At 54.8% G+C, this 18,871-nt stretch overlaps 2 protein-coding genes across 2 annotated transcripts in view; both read left to right on the forward strand.

Annotated features, from left to right (window-relative positions):
- PSMD13 (proteasome 26S subunit, non-ATPase 13) overlaps nt 1-6,917 on the forward strand; it is a 7,800-nt gene extending 883 nt beyond the window's left edge. Inside the window, exons 2-13 of the mRNA XM_031061507.1 lie at nt 34-112; nt 721-755; nt 842-897; nt 1,252-1,295; nt 1,495-1,581; nt 2,489-2,660; nt 3,159-3,238; nt 3,321-3,446; nt 3,943-4,005; nt 4,698-4,778; nt 5,444-5,560; nt 6,251-6,917. Of these exons, the coding sequence (XP_030917367.1) occupies nt 34-112; nt 721-755; nt 842-897; nt 1,252-1,295; nt 1,495-1,581; nt 2,489-2,660; nt 3,159-3,238; nt 3,321-3,446; nt 3,943-4,005; nt 4,698-4,778; nt 5,444-5,560; nt 6,251-6,346 (1,036 nt within the window). The 3' untranslated portion in view covers nt 6,347-6,917. The remainder of the gene's footprint in view (nt 1-33; nt 113-720; nt 756-841; nt 898-1,251; nt 1,296-1,494; nt 1,582-2,488; nt 2,661-3,158; nt 3,239-3,320; nt 3,447-3,942; nt 4,006-4,697; nt 4,779-5,443; nt 5,561-6,250) is intronic.
- Nucleotides 6,918-11,638: 4,721 nt separating this feature from the next.
- Nucleotides 11,639-18,871, forward strand: part of PGGHG (protein-glucosylgalactosylhydroxylysine glucosidase) — an 8,581-nt gene continuing 1,348 nt past the window's right edge. Inside the window, 12 exon segments of the mRNA XM_031061544.1 lie at nt 11,639-11,700; nt 11,702-11,814; nt 12,217-12,427; nt 12,944-13,378; nt 13,583-13,703; nt 13,897-14,028; nt 14,304-14,415; nt 15,196-15,268; nt 15,624-15,760; nt 15,994-16,127; nt 16,291-16,386; nt 16,509-16,606. Coding sequence (XP_030917404.1) covers nt 11,639-11,700; nt 11,702-11,814; nt 12,217-12,427; nt 12,944-13,378; nt 13,583-13,703; nt 13,897-14,028; nt 14,304-14,415; nt 15,196-15,268; nt 15,624-15,760; nt 15,994-16,127; nt 16,291-16,386; nt 16,509-16,606 — 1,724 coding nt within the window.

Raw genomic sequence — 18,871 nt, forward strand, 5'->3', positions numbered from 1 at the left:
CGCTGGGCTCACGGGGCTGTTCTGTGTCCCCAGGCTGTGGCACCAGCTCACTCTGCAGGTGCTGGACTTCGTGCAGGACCCCTGCTTCGCCCAGGGAGATGGGCTCATCAAGGTGAGCGGACTTTTCCTGGCTTTTTGTACCAGAAGAAACTCAGCCTGCGGCTTCTTTCTTTCCTAATTCTTTTGGAGAGTTACTGGGTGGGTTCGGCTCCTGGGGTATTTGCGCTGGTGACTGTGTGGAAATTTTACTAAAGTTAAATGTCTCGGGTTCAGAAGCTTCAAAGTGATTCTTTACCTCACTCACCTAAAATTTTTATTTTTGGGAGTTGCAGGGAGATTTTTTTTTTTTGTTCCATATTTTTGTAAGAGATTTGTAAGTGCGGGATGGGTGCTCACTGGAAGAAGCCTATGGGGATAGGATTCGATAAAATAAACAGTTCTGGGTTCTGAGCAGTGCTGGAATTTCTGTATGGGATGCCCGATTTTCTGGAAAAATCATAGGATTGAGGGATTTGAATGGTGTGAGTTGGAAGAGATCTCAAGGGTCAACATGTTCCACCCTCACTGGAAGGGACACCTTCCACTAGCCCAGCTGGCTCAGAGCCCTGTCCAGCACTTCCAGGAATGTTCAAATGAGCTGGAATAGAGGGGAAATAATGGTGAAGAGCTTTGGAATTGGGGTGTCCTTTGCCCTGAGTGTCCCTGTCCTTGCCCCTGCAGCTCTACGAGAACTTCATCAGTGAGTTTGAGCACAGGTGAGTTATTGGGGGCCACCTGGGGGGCTTGGGGGCCACTTGGGGGGCTTGGGGGCGCCGTGCTGACTCTGAGCTGCTCCCTGCAGGGTGAACCCCCTGTCCCTGGTGGAGATTATCCTGCACGTGGTCCGGCAGATGACAGGTGCGTGTCCTCCCCTCTTCCCTGTCCTGTTGTGACCTCTGGAAGGTGGCCAGGGATGGGTCAGTCTTGGATGGGAAGTTGTTGTGCTTCTGCTGTGTTGGGGAGGGAAAGCGCTGGCTTAGAAAGCTCAAGTTGTTGTTGATTTCTGGAGTAGGAAGTTCACAGCTTCCCTAGAGAGGGGGATGGTGGGGAAAAGCCCAGCTTACCTGGCAGCAGCTGCTGCAGGCTGAGGGTACACCATGGAAAACCCATATTCCAGCCATCAGGAATCCTGTCAAAGGTGGCTAGGTAGGTTAGGTGAGGTTTAGCTCCATGAGAGCTGCTCATTTAAATCTGTTTTTCCCTCTACTCCAGATCCCAATGTGGCCCTGACTTTTCTGGAGAAGACCCGGGAAAAGGTATGGTGGAAGTTGCTCTTGCTGAGTTTCTCCTCAGCCCAGGAGTCACTGGCGTGTGTGTCACCTGTGCTGGAGAGCAGCACCTTTCCACGGGGATTTGAATGCAGGAACATGGTCACAAGTGACATTTATCCAGCCCCTGGAGCAGAGCACACCTGGCTGCAGGTGACACTCTGAACAGGTCCCTGTGTCCCTGCAGGTGAAGAGCAGCGACGAGGCCGTGATCCTGTGCAAAACAGCCATCGGGGCCCTCAAGCTCAACATCGGGGACCTGCAGGTCACCAAGGTGAGGGGTGGCCTGGGATATGGGGACTTTTGGGGTGCTGTGACATTCCTTGGTTATCCCAGCTCCCGGCCCTGAGGGACTTTTGAGCTCACCAGAACATGGGAGCTGCTCACGGTGACCTGTGGTGGTGTTGCCTGAGCGAAGCACCTGGGGTTTGTCATCCTTGGCTGGTTTTAAAACCATCTTTTAAACCCAAAATGGTGCTTTTCAGGCAGGGCTGTGGTTTGTGTTTGCAGGGGTCCTAGGACAAGGGAAGAGACGAGAATCTTGACTTCGTGTTTCAGAAGGCTGATTTATTATTTTATTATATATATTATATTAAAAGAAAATGAAATACTAGAACTATACTAAAAGAATAGAAGAAAGGATTTCGTCAGAAGGCTTGAAAGGAATAGAAAAGAATAAATAACAAAAGCTCATGACTTTGAGAGGGTCTGAGCCAGCTGACTGTGATTGGCCATTAATTAGAAACAGCCAACATGGACCAATCAAAGATGCACCTGTTGCATTCCACAGCAGCAGATAATTATTGTTTTTCTTTTCCTCTGAGGCTTTTCAGCTTCTCAGGAGAAAAATCCTGGCAAAGGGATTTTTCAGAAAATATCATAGCAACACGAGGCAGCTTTGGTTCTCTTAGAGCAAGTGCTGAGGGATGCGTTTGCGTTGGAAAGGATCTTGAAGATCACCCAGTCATGGGCAGGGACACCTTCCACTATCCCAGGTTGCTCCACCCTGGCATTGGACACTTCCAGGGGTTGATCAGCCACAGCTTCTCTGGGCACCATGTGCCAGGACCCCACAGGAAAGGGTGCGGGAGCCATGGTGGCTTTGCCTGGGATGTCACCAGGGATCCCTTGGGAAGGCTGCCATCCTCAGAGCTGTAAGAGGCATGTCTTGTCCTTCCCAGGAGACCATTGAGGAGGTGGAGGAGATGCTGAACACCCTCCCTGGGGTGACATCCGTGCACAGCCGCTTCTACGACCTCTCCAGCAAGTACTACCAGACCGTGGGCAACCACGCCGCCTACTACAAGGATGCACTGCGTTTCCTGGGCTGCATCGAGGTCAAGGACCTGCCAGGTAACCCCTCCCCAGGGGAAATCTCACCTTCCGTGCTCTGCCTCATCCCCCCAGCCCAAATAAGTGCCCTGGCTGAGGTTTTCCCTCTGTGTCGTTTTGGCTGTGCTGTGGTGGATCCGAGGTGTGGCTGGACTGAGGAGTGACCCCGAGGAGCTGCTCCTGGGTTGCACTGGGGGAAAAGGGGGAATCCTCCTGCCAGAAGGACAAGTTTGTTCCAATTCCCAAAAATCTTCACTCTAGATTCAAAAAGCTTCTTTTCTGCTGTGGTTGCTACAGTCTCCTGAATTTCAGATGGTGTGGAGGAAGATGAAGGCTGGGAATAGTTTAATGTAGGTGAGGGAGGGCTGAATGGAGCTTTACGTGGTGCTTTATCCAAATAATTTTTGGCTTTTTTTCCCATCCCAATTATTTTTGGTTAGGGTATTTTTTTTAACTGTAGTGGTTTTGGTTTAGGTAGTTTTTCATCCAAACTATTTTTGTTTTGTTTTTTTTCCCCAGTATCAGAGCAGCAGGAGAGAGCCTTCACCCTGGGGCTGGCCGGGCTGCTGGGAGAAGGCGTCTACAACTTTGGGGAGCTGGTGAGTGCTGCCACATCCCTTCATCCCTGGAGCCCCAGGAGCTGGGGTTCCCCTGCTGACAGCCTCTTGCTTGTCCCTGCAGCTGATGCACCCTGTGCTGGAGTCCCTGCGCAGCACAGACCGGCAGTGGCTCATTGACACCCTCTTCGCCTTCAACAGCGGCAACGTGGAGACCTTCCAGGCCCTCAAATCAGCCTGGGGGCAGCAGGTGAGGGCTCTGGGGCTGCTCAAGGCCCAGGCTTGGGAGTTCCACCTGACACTGGGAGTCTGTGGGCTTTTTCTTAACCAGCTTTGCCTCATTCCTAGCTCTGGAGCACTGGTACAGTTCTGGTTGGAGCCTAGGAGTGGTTATTCCATCTTGATACACATAGTTAGTTTTCTTTTGGCTTCCCTCTGGAGTTCTTGCCATGGAAAACTGTGGTTTTCCCTCCTGTTCTGGGAAGTGTGGGGGTAAACAGTGGTGTTGGATGTTACCTGCACTGGCTACAGCAGGGATCACTGCATAGCAGTGGATTTGTGAGTTCACTGGCACTTGGATTGTTTTCTGGAACCATTCCTGGCTTCCTGGTGGATGGGCTGTGGTGGCCTCCTTCCCCTTAAATGAACCCTCCCAGGGATTTATTCCTGTGTGTAAAGGTGTTCTGCCCCAGGATGGGGAGAAAATGTAATCCTGACCTGATGTGGTGCCTTTTCTCCCCTCACAGCCTGACCTGGCTGCCAACGAAGCTCTCCTGCTGCAGAAGATCCAGCTGTTGTGTCTCATGGAGGTGAGTTGGGATGTGCTCAGTGTGTCTGGTCACCCACGTGCAGGAACTCCTGGATACAGGAAGTTCAGTGTGGATTTTGCCTGTAGGTGGAGCCACAAGCAGGTACTATGAGGGAAAACACCTCGTGCTGGGCTATTTGTCCCTAACTCCAGGGGGGCTCTTGCATGGAATGCCAGGACAAGGGGGAATGGCTTCTCTGACAGAAGGTTAGGTGGGATATTGGGAAGAAATTCTTCCCTGTGAGGGTGCTGAGGCCCTGGCGCAGGTGCCCAGAGAAGCTGTGGCTGCCCCATCCCTGGCAGTGTCCAAGGCCAGATTGGACAGGGTTTGGAGCAACCTGGGATAGTGGAAGATGCTCATTCTGTGGTATGGAGGAGGGGGAGAGCAATCCTTCAGGGAATGGTGTCTGCAGTATGTTCCAGGATACAAAAAGACTTTTAGAACAGAGTTCAACATTTTTGTTTCCCAAGGACTGATGGATAGCCTGAAACAGTCCCTTCCTGTCACTGGAAGGCTCTCTTGTCACCATGCCAGTGTAAAACGTTCTTGCTTATTTTGATTAAACATGAGAAATGCAGTTGCCAGTGTAGAGTGAGACTGGGCAGGGCAGTTTGGGGGAGGCTCTGTGAGGTGTGGGAATCCCTAAAACCCTGTGGGGGTTGGTTTTTTTTTATTTTCTTCTCTGGATCCAGATGACTTTCACCCGCCCGGCCAACCACCGCCAGCTCACCTTCGAGGAGATTGCCAAGAGTGCCAAAGTCACCGTCAACGAGGTGAGTTTGGAGTTAGACACTCTTGGTAATGTCCAGGTTCTGGAGCTCTGAGAGTGCCTGGATAGACCAGAACCACAGAGAATCCCAGAATCATTTAGGCTGGAAAAAAGCTCTGAGATCGTCAAGTCCAACCTGTGCCCAAAGCACTGAGTGCCACATCCAGTTATTCCTTGGACACCTCCAGGGGACTTCAACGCATCCCTGGGCAGCCCCTTCCAGTGCCTGACAACCCTTCCCATGGAGAATTCTTCCTGATGTTCAACCTGAACCTCCCCTGGTGCAGCTTGAGGCCATTTCCTCGTGTCCTGTCACTTGCTCCCTGGGAGAACAGACCAACTCAAATCCAACACCCAACTGCTTGGGAACAGTTGGGCTCTTTTGGCTTTTTCCAATTGCCTTGTTCTTCTTTGGATTTCAGAGAAAAGAAAATAACTGGAGTTTTTTTGGGGGAAAAATAACTAAATAACCCCTAAAATCCAGTTTTAGAGGCAAGTTTTAGGGAGAAGAACTCCTCTTTGCTGAGGTTCTGTCACCTGAAAGGGGACAGCTGTGAGATCTGCTGCCCTGGATTCTGAGGGGATCTCATGTGAAGAGGCCAAGTTTTATTCATCTCAGGGGGAAATGGGGTGATCTGGGTCATTTCCTAGGATTGTCTGTGTTGCCAGGTGGAGCTGCTGGTGATGAAGGCGCTCTCAGTGGGGCTGGTGAAGGGCAGCATTGATGAAGTGGACAAGAGGGTGCACATGACATGGGTGCAGCCACGGGTGCTGGACCTGCAGCAGGTAATGGCCACCAGCTCCAGCTGGGCTGGGTGAGGTGACCTGGAGTGAGTCATGGCTTGGGAATGAGCCTCCTTGGGGATTTGGCTTTGCCCCTGGGGTGTTTCACCCAGAAACCTTCCAGGAGATGGGACAGGACAGAGCGGGCACCTCCCTTGTGAAAGCCACACAAACACCATGGAACACAGAAGCTATGGCTGTGTTTTCCAGAAGGATCCAGGCCTCATTCCTAAATGCATGAAACAACTTCTGGGAGTTTCAGGGATGTAGGAGGCACATTCCTCTTGGCAGGAGAAAAGTCCAGGATACAGTGGAGCTGTTGAGCTTCTCAGGTTCATCCTTGTAACACTTAAGGAGACTGTGCAGGGTGTCTTTACCTTCAAACCCAAAAATGAGTGCCTGGAATTCCAGCTGCAGACAATTCCTTTGGTGCATTTCAGTATAACCCTTGTTCATTTGCTGGTATCCCAGAATCCCATGAGAGTTTGGGTTGGGAGGGACCTTAAAACTCATCCATGGGCCAGGTTGTTCCAAGCCCCATCCAGCCTGGCCTGGACCACTTCCAGGGATGGAGCATCTCCCTTTCTCAGTGTGTGGGGCTCTGAGGGATGGTTTGAGCTCTCAGGTGTGAGAAGGAGCCTGTGGGCATTCCCAGGAGCTGAGGCACTCTGTCCCTGTGGCCTTGCCTTGCAGATCAAGGGGATGAAGGATCGCCTGGAGTTCTGGTGCACGGACGTGCGGAGCATGGAGATGCTGGTGGAGCACCAAGCCCACGACATCCTGACATAGAGGAGAGAGAGATGCCTGCTGCTCCTGAGGCCAGCAGCACTCAGAGCACTGACTGTACTGAATCCTTGGAGGGGTGGGTGGGCAGAGCAGGAGCAGCCTGGGATGTGGTGAGCAGGAGGACGTGGCCTTTTGCTTTGTGACCCTTTGGTGCTCGAGCCAAGCTCTCCCTCTGCTGGCAGGAGTGGCTCTGGGGGCATGGATCACTCCTGATCCCTCCTGCCTCCAGCTGCTGCAGGAGGGTGGGATCCTAGTGCAGGATCCAAGGGGTCTTGGCCTTAGGGGACACACAGCCTGTCCCGCTGCCCTATCCTCCTGCCCCTGCAGCAGCCTGAGGCAGCATTCCCCAAATCTTCTTCCCCAAATCCTCTTCCTCCCTGGCCCTGCTTCCCTCCACCCCTCCTCATCTGCAGCAGAGGGAGTGTTTGCTCCATCCAAGAGTTTTCCCGGGATTCCTGGTTAGTGGGTGTGTCCATACACGAGAGGGGGTGGGTGTCTTTCACCAGCGCTTTGTGCTCAGGTGAGCTGCAGCGGCATTGCCGGAATAAACGTCTCTGCCTTCCCTTTTTGGGAATTCTGTGTCATCTCCATCCCTGGCAGCTGAGCTGCTGCTGATTCCTTTAAAAACCTGTTTCCATGGTCAGGCCTTGCCACTCATGGGATTCAGGAGCTTTCCTCACCAGTTTGGTTCTCTGGTGCCATTAGCAGATGGCACTGCTGGAATTTTTGTGCTTTTCCTGCCTTGACTGAGAGTGTTAATCCAGCAAGAGAAAGAAGGGAAGCATGGTGCAGAGATGCCTCACACAAGGGAGACAAACTTTGGAAAACAGGACAAAATGGAATTGCTGGAGTCTGTACCTGCTCACCCTCCTCCTGCTGCTCTCCAGGCCCTTCTGGCTGAAATTCCCTCCTGGATGGGGTTGTTCAGTGCCCAGTGCCTGCCTCTTCCCTGCCCAGCCACTTGGTTTGACTTGCCCAATTCCTCCTGCATCCTGTCTTCCAAGGCTTACTCCTGGTGCCACTTTTACTGATTTCAGGAGAGCGTGTGGAAGAAGTAGGTGTTCCAATCAGGAAAATATTCCCTTTTTTTCATAGCTGAGGACAGGAAAAGGCTTAAAGGAGCACAGTCTCCCTCCCAGTGCTGTGTCAGATCTCATCCTCATTCCCAGGGCTATCACTACACTTTAGGGAATAAAGGAAACTGCAGTGGAATCATTGAATTGTAGGGCTGCTGTTGCTTGAGATCAGCATCCAGAACCTGGAATGTCACTGTGGGAAGCAGTACCAGCTTCTCCCAGGAGCATTCCAACAACTCCCATGCTGTGGCTGCACTCTCCTGGCTGTGAAGCTCTGAGCAGCTCCTGGGAATGAGGGTCAGATCTGTGGAACTGTGGCAGCTCCAGAGGCTTTTCCAAGACACCTGGAAGTACCCCTTGCTGCCCAAACCTTCCACGTGCTGGCTGCTTCCCTGGCACAGGTAATTTGGGATGTGGTGGGTGGAGAGGCCCTTCCTGCAGGGCAGGGAGTGGGCAGGCATGCAGCCCCCAACCCATGGCACCCTTTTAATGTCACTTCCAGCCTTTGGGTGTTTTCCTGCCAGCAATTTACCTTGGAATGGCTTCCTTGCTTGTGCTGGGAGAGGTGACTGGGTGCACACAGTGCTGCAGGTGTTAGAGGCTCCAGAGGGAATGTGCCTTCCCATTGGGACCTGCTGTCAGCCCTTGAGGGAGTGCTGCCATCAGGGCAGTGGGCACAGCTCTGGTTCCTTCCCTACAGGATGGAGCAAACCCAGTGAGCCCTTGTTGGATGCAAAGGTGGATTTTAATGAGCAGGTTCAGGGGATTCCATCCCGGCGAGGCTCTGTCCCGAGGCCTCTTCCCTTGGGATGCTCTCAGCAGGGATCAGGCTGCTCCTGCCACTCCTCACTCGGGCCTGCTCCTGTAGTTGTAGATGTTGCTCAGGACCCAGGCTGTGGGCAGCAGGAAGGACGAGAACATCAGGCTGAGGGCCACAGCTTGTTCCTGAGGGGGACAAGGAGCAGGAATCAGTGACACGGCTGTGCCACGGCCATGGGGAACAGGGCTCCCGGGATGGCTGCCCTGCTGCCATCCAACACCATGCCCAGCTTGCTTCCCTGTGCTCTTCCCAGCCCTTGGCACCTGCCCTGGGGCTCGGGAGGGAGCTGTGGGGAGCAGAGCTGTTCCCACTGGTAGTGGATGGAGCTGGTGCACTCCAGGTTTGTTCCTCTGGGACACTGGAGCAGTGCATGACCTTGAGGCTGGGGCCTGCAGTGTTCCTGACTTTCAGGTGACTTTGGGATGGGAATTGCTGCTAGCAGCAGCCCCTCATTTCCCCAGTGCAGCCAGGACAGCATTAACCTCCCACACTGGCACCTTCCTTTGATTTATTTGCCTGGAAAAAGCCTCTCCAGGCTCCTGCAGCTCCTTTCTTGAAGACCTTGGAAAGGCAGCAGAGGGAAAACCCAAAATAAAGGGGTGGAGGAGGAATCAGGCAGGATTTTGGTGGAAAGCTCCTTTTTCCCAGCTTGTTTCACCTGGCCTGGGAGGGTCTGGTTTGGGGGGGACTGTCAGAGGGACCTTGGGCTCTGCGGTGACAGCAGTTCCTGTCCCATGGGGACTGTCCCAGGATAGGGGGGCAGGGTCTGGATCTGGCCCTGAGGGACCACCAGTGTCACTGCTGCCCCTTGCCCTGGGCTGCAGGGGCCCCCCAAACCTCAAAGGTTAAAAAGGGGCTGAAAGGACAAAACCAAACCAGAAGCAGGAGCTGGGGGGAGCAGGGCATGGACACCGTGGGGGTGTGGGCTGGAACCTGAGGGCTCATTCCTTCTTTTCCTCCCCCTCCCCTTTTGCTTCCACCCCCTCCCAAAACAATTTGGCCCTGACCCAGAGGGTTTGGGCCCCTCCATGTGGGCTGTTGCCACGTTTTCAGCCCCCCAGAATACTCACACCATGAGAGAGCGGGTGCTCGGGGGGGTGGGAGCGGAGCTGTGCCCGGGGGACCTGGCTGATCCGGAGTGCAGCTGCCAGGAGCTGGGAGCCCCTCTGGAAACCCCTCATGGCGCTCTCAGAGTGATCCTGCTGCTCCTCCTCGCTCTGCAGCTGCCCAGCTTGTCACTGTCACTGCTGCCACCACCCCCCTGCCACTCCTTGGCACAGCTCCAGGGCCACAGGGAGGGACAGCCTGACACAGCCAGGTTTGCCCAAGTTGCTCTCTGCCTAATTTTTCTACCCTTAATTGGTTTTGGATTTTTTTCTTCTTAGCACTGCCCAGGACTCTGAGACCAAAAACTGTCCCCAGCCAGCACAGGGGGACACTGAGATGCTCTGCTGGAGAGCAGAGACTTCCTCTTGGAGGGGCCTTTTCCCTTAGAGCAAAACTCTTCCTTTGGAGCAGAACTCTCTCCTTGGACCTCCTTTTGTGGGTTTTTATAAACTTTGTAAGGCTCAAAGCACCATTCAGTGAGAAAGGGCTCACTGGAAAGGGCTATTTCCAAATTCCTGTGATAAAGGGAAGGAAGTGGGGTGCGTGCCACTGGGATCAGCTGGGGAAGGAACTGCTTGTCCCTGTGTGCTGGTGGCTGCTGGAGGGGGATTCCAGTGCCCCAGAACCCCTATGGATGCCCAGGGGATGGATATTCCTGCCCTTGCCATGGACTCAGCCTGTGCTGGAATCAGCAGCTGGTTGTGAGGCACAAACCAAAGGGGAAATGGATCCTGCTGGGGCCCAGCTGGGGTTAGACCCTGGAATAGCAAAGGAGTAGAGCTGGGAGCAAGTGTTGCTGCTCTGGCTTGGGATGCCCCAGGGCATCCCTGGGGCATTGGCAGCTGCACGACTGACCCAGCCAGGCTCCAGGGGGCTTTGCCATGGATTTACAGTGCAGAACAGATGTGTTATGCCAATCCTGTAAGTGCTGGATCCCGGGGAGCACCGGAGGCTGCAGCTCGCCCTGGATCCCTGACCCACCAGGACGGGACCAGCTGGAAGGGGCTGGGAAAAACATGCCAAAGCCAAAGTCCAGGTGGAATTTTTGTCCTCCCTGGAAACAGGCGAGGGGAAGGGTCAGAGTGTGGCTGGGGGCACGGGAGGTCAGTGGGGTGTGCTGCTAACCCGGCGCTCTGCCAGCGGCTTTGGGATCACAACTCATCTGACTCGGTTTTCCTCTTTCAGTTCCTCCTTCCCAGGCACAGGGCAGCCCCAGGAGTGCTGTGCTCCCTCCGCGGGCACTCAGCTCAGCTGGACAAACACCTGCGTGTCCAGGATCATTTTTCCAACTATTTCTTTTTAAGGAGACGAGGGGAAAAAAGCTATTTCCTTCCTTCTTTCTCGGTTGGGCAACTTCCGTCCTTCGCTGGAGCAGCCTCTCTCCGCCTGCACAGGCTCAGCCCGGCCTCGGGACAGAAGGCAAGACCCACCTCCTCCCTCCCGCACCCTGGGGCTTGGGCTGGGTCGGGATTTTTCACTTTCCCGAAGGCAGGATTTTCCTCCCAGCTCAGCCTCGGTGAGGAAACCGAGCTGAGCTTGGGCGTTCCTGCATCCGGCTGCTGTCAGGAAGGGATCTGGGGGCTGGGCACCCTCCTTGCCCCTGTGTCACCCCGGCTGGATTGCCAGCTCCGCTCAGAGTCTCTCCGAGCCTCATTCCGTCATTCCTGTGTTTTTCCTGTGCCCGGCATTGCCAGGAGCCAGCTGCAGCTGCCTTTTGTCAGGGGCTGCTTGTGCATGTCTGTATCTGTACATGTCTTTAGTCTGTAATGATATATATGTTTGTACATGACACATAAATATAGTTTTATGTGTAAATCAGTGAGATAGAAACGTCCTGCCCCAGGACGGTGAGCTGGAGATGCGGGAGTGAGGGGGAACAGAGGGGCTGCAGTGAGATGACAGAGGGGGAAGTATCAGGAACTTTTCAAAGTGTCACGGAACAGCTTTGGGAGGAAGAGGAGGCCAGTTGGGGAAGGTGGCTGTGTGTGTTGGGAGAAACTGGTGCAACCCCATCCCAGCAGCAGAAGAGGAAGAGGGAGGAGGCTGACAAGTGATGAAGCCCGTGAGCTTCATCCTTCATCCGTCAGGATTGGGACAGCTGGAGATGGGGTGAGGGAGCGGAGGGGATGCACCCCGGGGCAGGGAGGAAGCTGGGATGGGGGAAAACCACTGGAGGTGACCAGAGGGGACACTAAAAGGGGCAGAGACCGCTGGTGGCAGGCGCAGGGGTGACAGGGAGCCGACTTTGTCCCCTCAGCTCTCATCCCATCCCTGCGGCTCCGCAGGTGGGCTATGGCCGATGGCGAGGGCGACCCCGGCGTGTTCACGGCCACGGCCCTGCCCGGGGACCCGCGGCGGCGCCGCGGGGGACACGCACCGCGCCGATGTCCCCAGCCCGCTGGGGCTGCGCATGGCAGCGCCCGGAGCCCGCAGCCCCGCCCCGAGCTTCACCCTCAACACCTGGACAGGGGAGCAGGGAGCCGGCACCTCCCCCGGGGCTCTGCCGGGCTCGGTTCTCTCTGCTTCTGCTGCCTCTTGTGCTCAGTCGCATCTTCCATCTCCTTGTTCTCTGTTCGCCTCGGGGTGCTGCTCCTCTGCAACAAGCAGAAAATCCCCCTTTTGTGTGGGAATAAGTGATTTTCAGGCTCTAGCTCTATCCCTGCTGGGGCCAGGCTTGGCACACACTCTTTAATCATGTTTGATGGCACAGACCATCCCTCAGCAGCTTGGCCAGGCTCGCTGTCACTGGTGTTGTCCAGTCCACAACTGGATCTGATCCCGGGAAAAGCAATTCCTTGGCCAGTAGGAACCAGTAGATAGGGCAGGATGCAAGTGTTTCCAAAGGCTGGTGGCTCTGGCTGTGCTTGCAGGGACCTTCAGCCACACGATTCAGACCCCTGGCTACAGGGCCACCCACCAGCTGTACGCCCACCACTCCCTGGTGCACCTGATGGCCTCCAGTGTCACCATCCAGCGCTTGGATGGCTCCACACATCCCATCACCATCCAGCTCCAGAGCCTGTTCGTGCCACAGAGCCAGGACCTGCACCTGAGGCCAGGCCCAGACTTCCAAGGAGCACAGTGAGTGTGGGGAATGAGGGTCCCTGCCCTGAGTTCACCTTTTGTGGGCTGTGGCACAGTGCCCTGCTCTCCCCTGGGAATAAACTGCAGATGTAAGGCTGGAGTGGGGCTGGAATAGTGAGGGCTGTGGGGCTGGACTGGTGAGGGGTGTGGGGTTGGAATGGTGAGGCTGGAATGGTGAGGGACATGGGGCTGGAATGGTGAAGGGTGTGGAGGCTTCTCACACCTGCTTGATCCTGGCAGGTGTATAAAAAAACCACTGAAATGAAGCACAGAAACATTTGTATTACTTGCAACTCCAGAATTATCCCTCGCTCTGATGTGTGAGGGCGGTGAAGGTGAGGGAGGCTAGATGTGGTTCCAAAGAAGGAAAACAGGAGATTTGTAGGAGGTGACCTCTACAACAGGATTCCTGGGACCAGGGACCGTTTGTGACAGTTTCCCACTGCCAGAGGGTAGGGTTAGATGGGGTATTGGGAAGAAGCACCTTCCTCAATTGCTTCCTGTCTCCCACAGCTACATCTACGGGCAGACGCTGGTTCCGGAGGTGGAGGGGGGCCCCCGTCCCACTGTCCACATGCTGTGGACCCCCATCCCGCAGTGGCTGACGCTGGGCGGGGAGGAGCGGGAGCGCTGCTGGCAGTTCCTGACGGCGGTGGCCGGGAGCGAGGAGGAGGCGAAGCGCAGCTACAGCGCGGGGCTGTCCCTGGCGGCCGCGGGCTCCCTGCACCGCTCCCACGTCCGCGCCTGGGCCGCGCTGCGCCGGGGCTGCTCCGTGGAGCTGGACGGGCCCCTGGCCCTGCGCCAGGCGCTCCACGGCTGCCTGTACTACCTGCTGAGCGCCCTCCCGCCCCGGGACAGCCCCGGAGTCCCCTTCCACGGCATCAGCCCCGGCGGCTTGTCCAACGGCACCCGCGGTGAGGACTACTGGGGACACGTCTTCTGGGACCAGGTGAGGCGGCCGTGCTGACCTGAGGGCTTGGCAGGCGAGCGGGATGGAGCAGACTCCATCCTTCTGTGGGGATGGAGCAGGCTGTCCTTCAGTAGGGATGGACAAGACTCCATCCTCATCAGGACGAGGGTGTACTTGAAGGGCGGAGCTGGCGGGAGCATTTGGATGCTTCCCCGCAGCCAATCCCGCCGCGCGGCCCCGCCGGACACCTGGATGTTCCCGAATATCCTGCTGCTGCATCCCGGGGCGGCCCGCGCCATCCTGCAGTACCGCATCCGCACGCTGGAGGGCGCCAGGCGCAACGCGCGGGACCAGGGCTACGAGGTGCGACAGGGACCCCGGGCGGGGGTGGCACCTGCCCCCGTGCCCAGGGGACACCGGGCGGGGGTGGCACCAGTTCCCGTCCCCAGGGCAGTCCCAGGCTGGGGTGGCACCAGTCCCTATCCCCAGGGCAGTCCCGGGCTGTTTCAGCGGGTGCAGCACAGGGCGATGTGCTCTTGGATGCCTTCTCTGGCAGGGCGCGAAGTTCCCGTGGGAGAGCGCAGCCACTGGCCGGGAGGTGTGTCCTGAGGAGATCTACGGAGCCCAGGAAATCCACATCACCGGGGATGTCCTGATGGCCTTCGAGCAGTATTACTGCACCACGCAGGTAAAGGGACGGTGCTCTACCTGATGGCCCGGTGGCAGGACATCTGGACACTGTCACTGTCCCTTCCCTGAGGAATTCTTCTCTCTCTGCTCCGCAGGCTCCCTCCTGCAGCCCTGCCTGCTCTGTCCTTGCTCCTGTGGGTATCTCAGCATCCTGTTGGCTCAAACCAGGCCAGTCTTTCCTCCTGATCCCTCCATCTCCTCAGAGCTCCTCTCCATCCTCCTGCTGACTTTGGGTCTGGTGGAGTCTCCCTCATGCCCCTGTCTTTCCCTCAGGACCTGAAGCTGTTCCGGGAGGACGGGGGCTGGGAGCTGGTGGAAGCCGTGGCTCGGTACTGGTGCAGCAGGATGGTGTGGAGTGAGGAGGAGCAGCTCTACCACATCAGAGGTACCTCCGCCATGGGAATGGGGTGGAAAGCAGAGGCTTGGAGCCACCTGGTCTAAAATCAGTTTAAAGGACTAAGGACAATTTATTGTTTAAATAAACATCAGTATCAGAGGCCGTGAGATTTTGAGACGGCAAGAAGTCAGCCATAGCTCAAGATAGTCAAAAGTTCTTTGTTACAAGGCAATGTATAACTTTACAAGACAATGTATAACTTTACAAGACAATGTATAACTTTCTAATCCAATGGACTGTCGCTACAGAGTATGTTTTGCTTTTCTAACCTGTCACCTTTGCTTACTGTTACTGCAGTGTGGATACTTTTAACCAACAGGCTGTTATTTTATGTACACACACACACCCCCCTATTGTAACATCTAAACTCTTAGCTTATTCTATACAGTTACAATCCTACCTCATAAACCCTTCACCATCTTAGCAATAGTTTCTCACTTACTTAAGGCTTATTCTTACTTATAACTGTAGAAGCATAAGTTTATGATTTTTCTACTTAATGTCTGCATACTTTATTTTTACATCAATCCAAGCTCCTTCCAAGGCTGCAAATTAAACTTTCCTGCATCTGCGGAAGTTTCTATCTTTCCATTTCCCACAGAGCACCGTGCATGTTCTCCACTGGGCATCCCACTGGGACTGTGTGGGATCCTGCCAGCAGGATCCAGATGGGCAGCAGGGTCCCCTTCCCCAGCTGTGTCCCCGAGGAGGGGCCCAGAGCAGCCCTGGGTGTGCTGGGGTGCTGAGTGTCCCCTGCTGTCCCCGCAGGTGTCATGCCCCCAGACGAGTACCACAGCCAGGTGGATAACTCTGCTTACACCAACGCCGTGGCCCGGCGCAGGTAATGTTTGGAATCTCACCTGGGAGCCTGGCCTGGCTCCCTGCTCTCTGCAGTCACAGGAAGGGTGGGGGCTCCCCTGGCTCCTCTGACCTGTTCAGTGCCCACGTGGGGCTGGGAGGGATCTCCATCCACAGCAGGGCTGCTCCCTTGGCATTCCATGGGGTGTCTGTGCTGTTGGCCAGCTGGAGACACCCACAGCCAGGGAAAGGATCTCCCAGCTCCATGATGGAACCCCTGGCTCAATCTCTGCCCCTTGTTCTTCCACAGCAGCTTTCACTTGCAGCTCCCTCTGTCCTCTCTCTCCTCTCACCAGCCCCCATCCCTGACATAAAACCTTGTTCCTCCTTCTTTCCAGCTTAAATTTTGCTGCTGACTTGGCTCGGGACCTGCTGCTCCCAGTGCCAGAGGAGTGGGAGGACCGTGCCAGGAAAATCAAAGTGCCCTTTGATGAGGAGAGGAAATATCACCCTGAGTACGATGGCTACAGCCCAGGTGAGCAGGGAGGCAGTGGCAGCAGCCCATGGAGGTGGCTCAGCCCATGGATCACATTTTCAATCCTGGAAGGATCAGAATTCCATTGGGAATGGCAGAAGAAGGGTCCCTGCTGTTGCTGCAGTGCAACAAGTTGGGCTAGGGGAGGTTTTCCTTCCTCACTGGATTGTTTCTTATTAGTGGGCTCAAAAACTTGGGAAATTTGGGAACTGTCTGAGCAGCCCTGTCCCCAGGTGAGCCGGTGAAACAGGCAGATGTAGTCCTGCTGGGGTTCCCACTGATGCATCCCATGAGTGCCGAGGTGCGGAGGAATGACCTGGAGATGTATGAGCCCGTCACCGACCCGGCTGGGCCAGCCATGACCTGGGTGAGGAGAGGGCAGAGCCCAGCCTGGGACTCGCCCCTGGGAGTGGGGGCTCCATCCAAGGCACAGTGCAGAGCTGGGATGTGCCCTGGAACGGCTCACTCTGGATGGAGGGGTCGGGAGGTGGTGCTGCGCCACCGCGCTGTCACCGTTCCCCCTCCGGCAGAGCATGTTTGCCGTGGGCTGGCTGGAGCTGAAGGAGCTGCAGAGAGCCTGGAGCCAGCTGGAAAAGTGCTTCAGCAACATCACAGAGCCTTTCAAGGTGAGTGGAGGGGCTGCAGATCCCTCCTGCTCCCAGGCAGGTGGCACTGGGATTGAAATCTACAGAACTGCCTGGAGCATCCCAAATCAACTCCTGCATCATCTCTGTCTCCTGCTGGTCAGGTCTGGGTGGAGAACTCGGATGGGTCGGGAGCTGTGAACTTCCTGACAGGGATGGGTGGATTCCTGCAGGTCGTCCTCTTCGGCTTCACGGGGTTCAGGTGAGACCTGTTGTGTCACTTTTAACTCCCAAGCAACCACTTGTCCCTTAAAATGTCCCTGTTTGGCTGGAGCAAGGTTGGGAACAGGTAAGAGGCTCGTGACAGGTCACATTTGGGAAGCAAAATGCCATTCCCTAAGCCTGTTCTCTTGTCTTGGTTTGGAAAGACAGGTGCCTGCCAAGAAAGGCAGGAGCCTCCCCTGAAATGGAAAATGTAAACACCCTCCCCCCCCCCCAAATTGCTATAAATTTTAAATTAAGGGACTCTCAGGCAAAAAATATAGGAGCAGGAAAACAGTTCTTTAATAGGGAAGAAAATAAAAATATAAAACAACAAATGCAGTAAACTAAAACAACACTGACAAAGTGGGAATACAACCTGACACCCTGTGGGTCAGGGTGTTGGTAGCAGTCCCATTGGAATTGTGGCTGCAGCCCTCCTGGACTGTCAGGTGTGGTTCTGCTGGAACTGGGATCCTGTAGAAAAGGATGTAGTCTCCCTCTGAAGATCCAGTGGAAGAAGAGGCAGATGTTCCTCTGGGAAAATCCAATGGGGAAGCCGTGCTGGGGTTCCAGAATCTCCAGATTATATCTCCAGTGGGAGTGCTTGGCTCTCCCCTCTGGGCAGAGCATCTCCCAATGGGATGCTGTAGTTCTTATCAGCCATGCAGTGGCACTCAATAGCTGTTATCAGCAGATGTCTCCTCGGAGTGGTTATGGAAGAGATAAGGAAAACTGCCCACTGAACAGAAGACAACTGCCATACAGATGGTAAATAGAATACAATTTGCTCGATAATCCAGGACATCTCTGCTTCAGCAGCAGCATCCTCCTGTCTCCTTTGGATGTGATGAGGAAACATCTCCTGCAGCCTCCCTGGGGCCTCCCTGCTCACACGGGGAGCCTCCCTGGAGCAAAGTGCTGAGCAGGCGTCGCCCCAGCTTTAAATATCCTGGGAAAACATGGAGCTGTTCATGTAATTTCAGAGTCATGGTGGTTTCCAGAGCTGCTGTCTCTTCAGCCTATTCCTGGTTTAATTGGAGCTGGATTGAGCCTTTTGATTCCCAGTGAAAACTCCCAGCCCTAACTATGTGTTTTCACTCCATGTGTGTGGCCAGAGCTGCTGGGAAACCCGCCCCATGCCTTGGCAGAGCTGGGTGTGAGCTGCCCTATTCCCAGCTGGAAAAGCCACCCATTCCCCATTCCCTGGTGGAGCTGGGTGTGAGCTGCCCTATTCCCAGCTGGAAATCTGGCCTTTGGCCAAGCTGGGAGGTCTCCAGGTGCCCAGAGTGTGCTGGGTCAGGGCCCTTGTGGCACAGGCTCAAGCCACAGCTTTGTGGCTCTGGCCAAATTCCAGAGGTGGTGGTGACATTGTGCAACCACAGTCCTGCCTTTTCCTCCATAGGACGTGGATCCTGTGCAGTGCTGGGGCTCCCCAGACCCCCAAATCTCCCCTGAGCCCCCTCCAGCCCCTGAAGCCCTCTCAGCCTTCTGGAGCTGCTGGTGGGGAGCTCTGGTGTGCCAGGACTTGGGCCGGGGACAAGAGGGGCCGTTGTTTTTCCTCACCCAAAGCCAACGCCCACACAGGCAGCTTGGCCTTGGCTCAGGGCTGGAGAGAGAGTTGGGATGTTTGTTCCATTGTTTCTGGGGATGGAGCACTGCTGGGATACAGAGCAGACAGGGTCAACTGATGAGGCAATTAAAAGATGGTTTATTTATTGCAAAATCAGTCTCACGGAAGGCTGAGACCTACATTCAGTGCCATCGCATCGGAAGCCGTTTTAATTTTAGTTACAATGTCTTTTATATATTTCTTATCATATATTTCTTACCGTATCTTATATATTCCTTAATCAGCTACTTCTACAAAGCTCTCTAGGATGTTCATAACCCAGTCATTAATTTGCTATCATTGCTACAAATGACAGCAAATTGCTGGAAATCATTGCTACATTTTGCAGGATTCTGATGCAATGTGCTTCTTTTTATCCAACCATACAACTCCCCAGACACTTATTGCTGCATCTTCTACTTTTTGCCAGCTCTTTAACAAATTCTACTGCTAGACTTTAAAATTTTCTCCTATCTCACTTAACATATTTATTCACTTCCATGAGGCATATTTCTGCTTGCTTAAAACATATTTCCGCTGGAGCTACAAATCTTAATTCTTTGTGTCTGTTTCACTTTTCTAAACCTTCAAGCCTCTTCTCCAAGGCCTTGGGTCAAGCACTGCATCCCTCTCTGTCTCTGAGCCTGGGCAGCT

This window comes from Geospiza fortis, unplaced genomic scaffold, assembly GCF_000277835.1.
Source record: "Geospiza fortis unplaced genomic scaffold, GeoFor_1.0 scaffold450, whole genome shotgun sequence".
Classification (NCBI taxonomy): Eukaryota; Metazoa; Chordata; class Aves; order Passeriformes; family Thraupidae; genus Geospiza; species Geospiza fortis.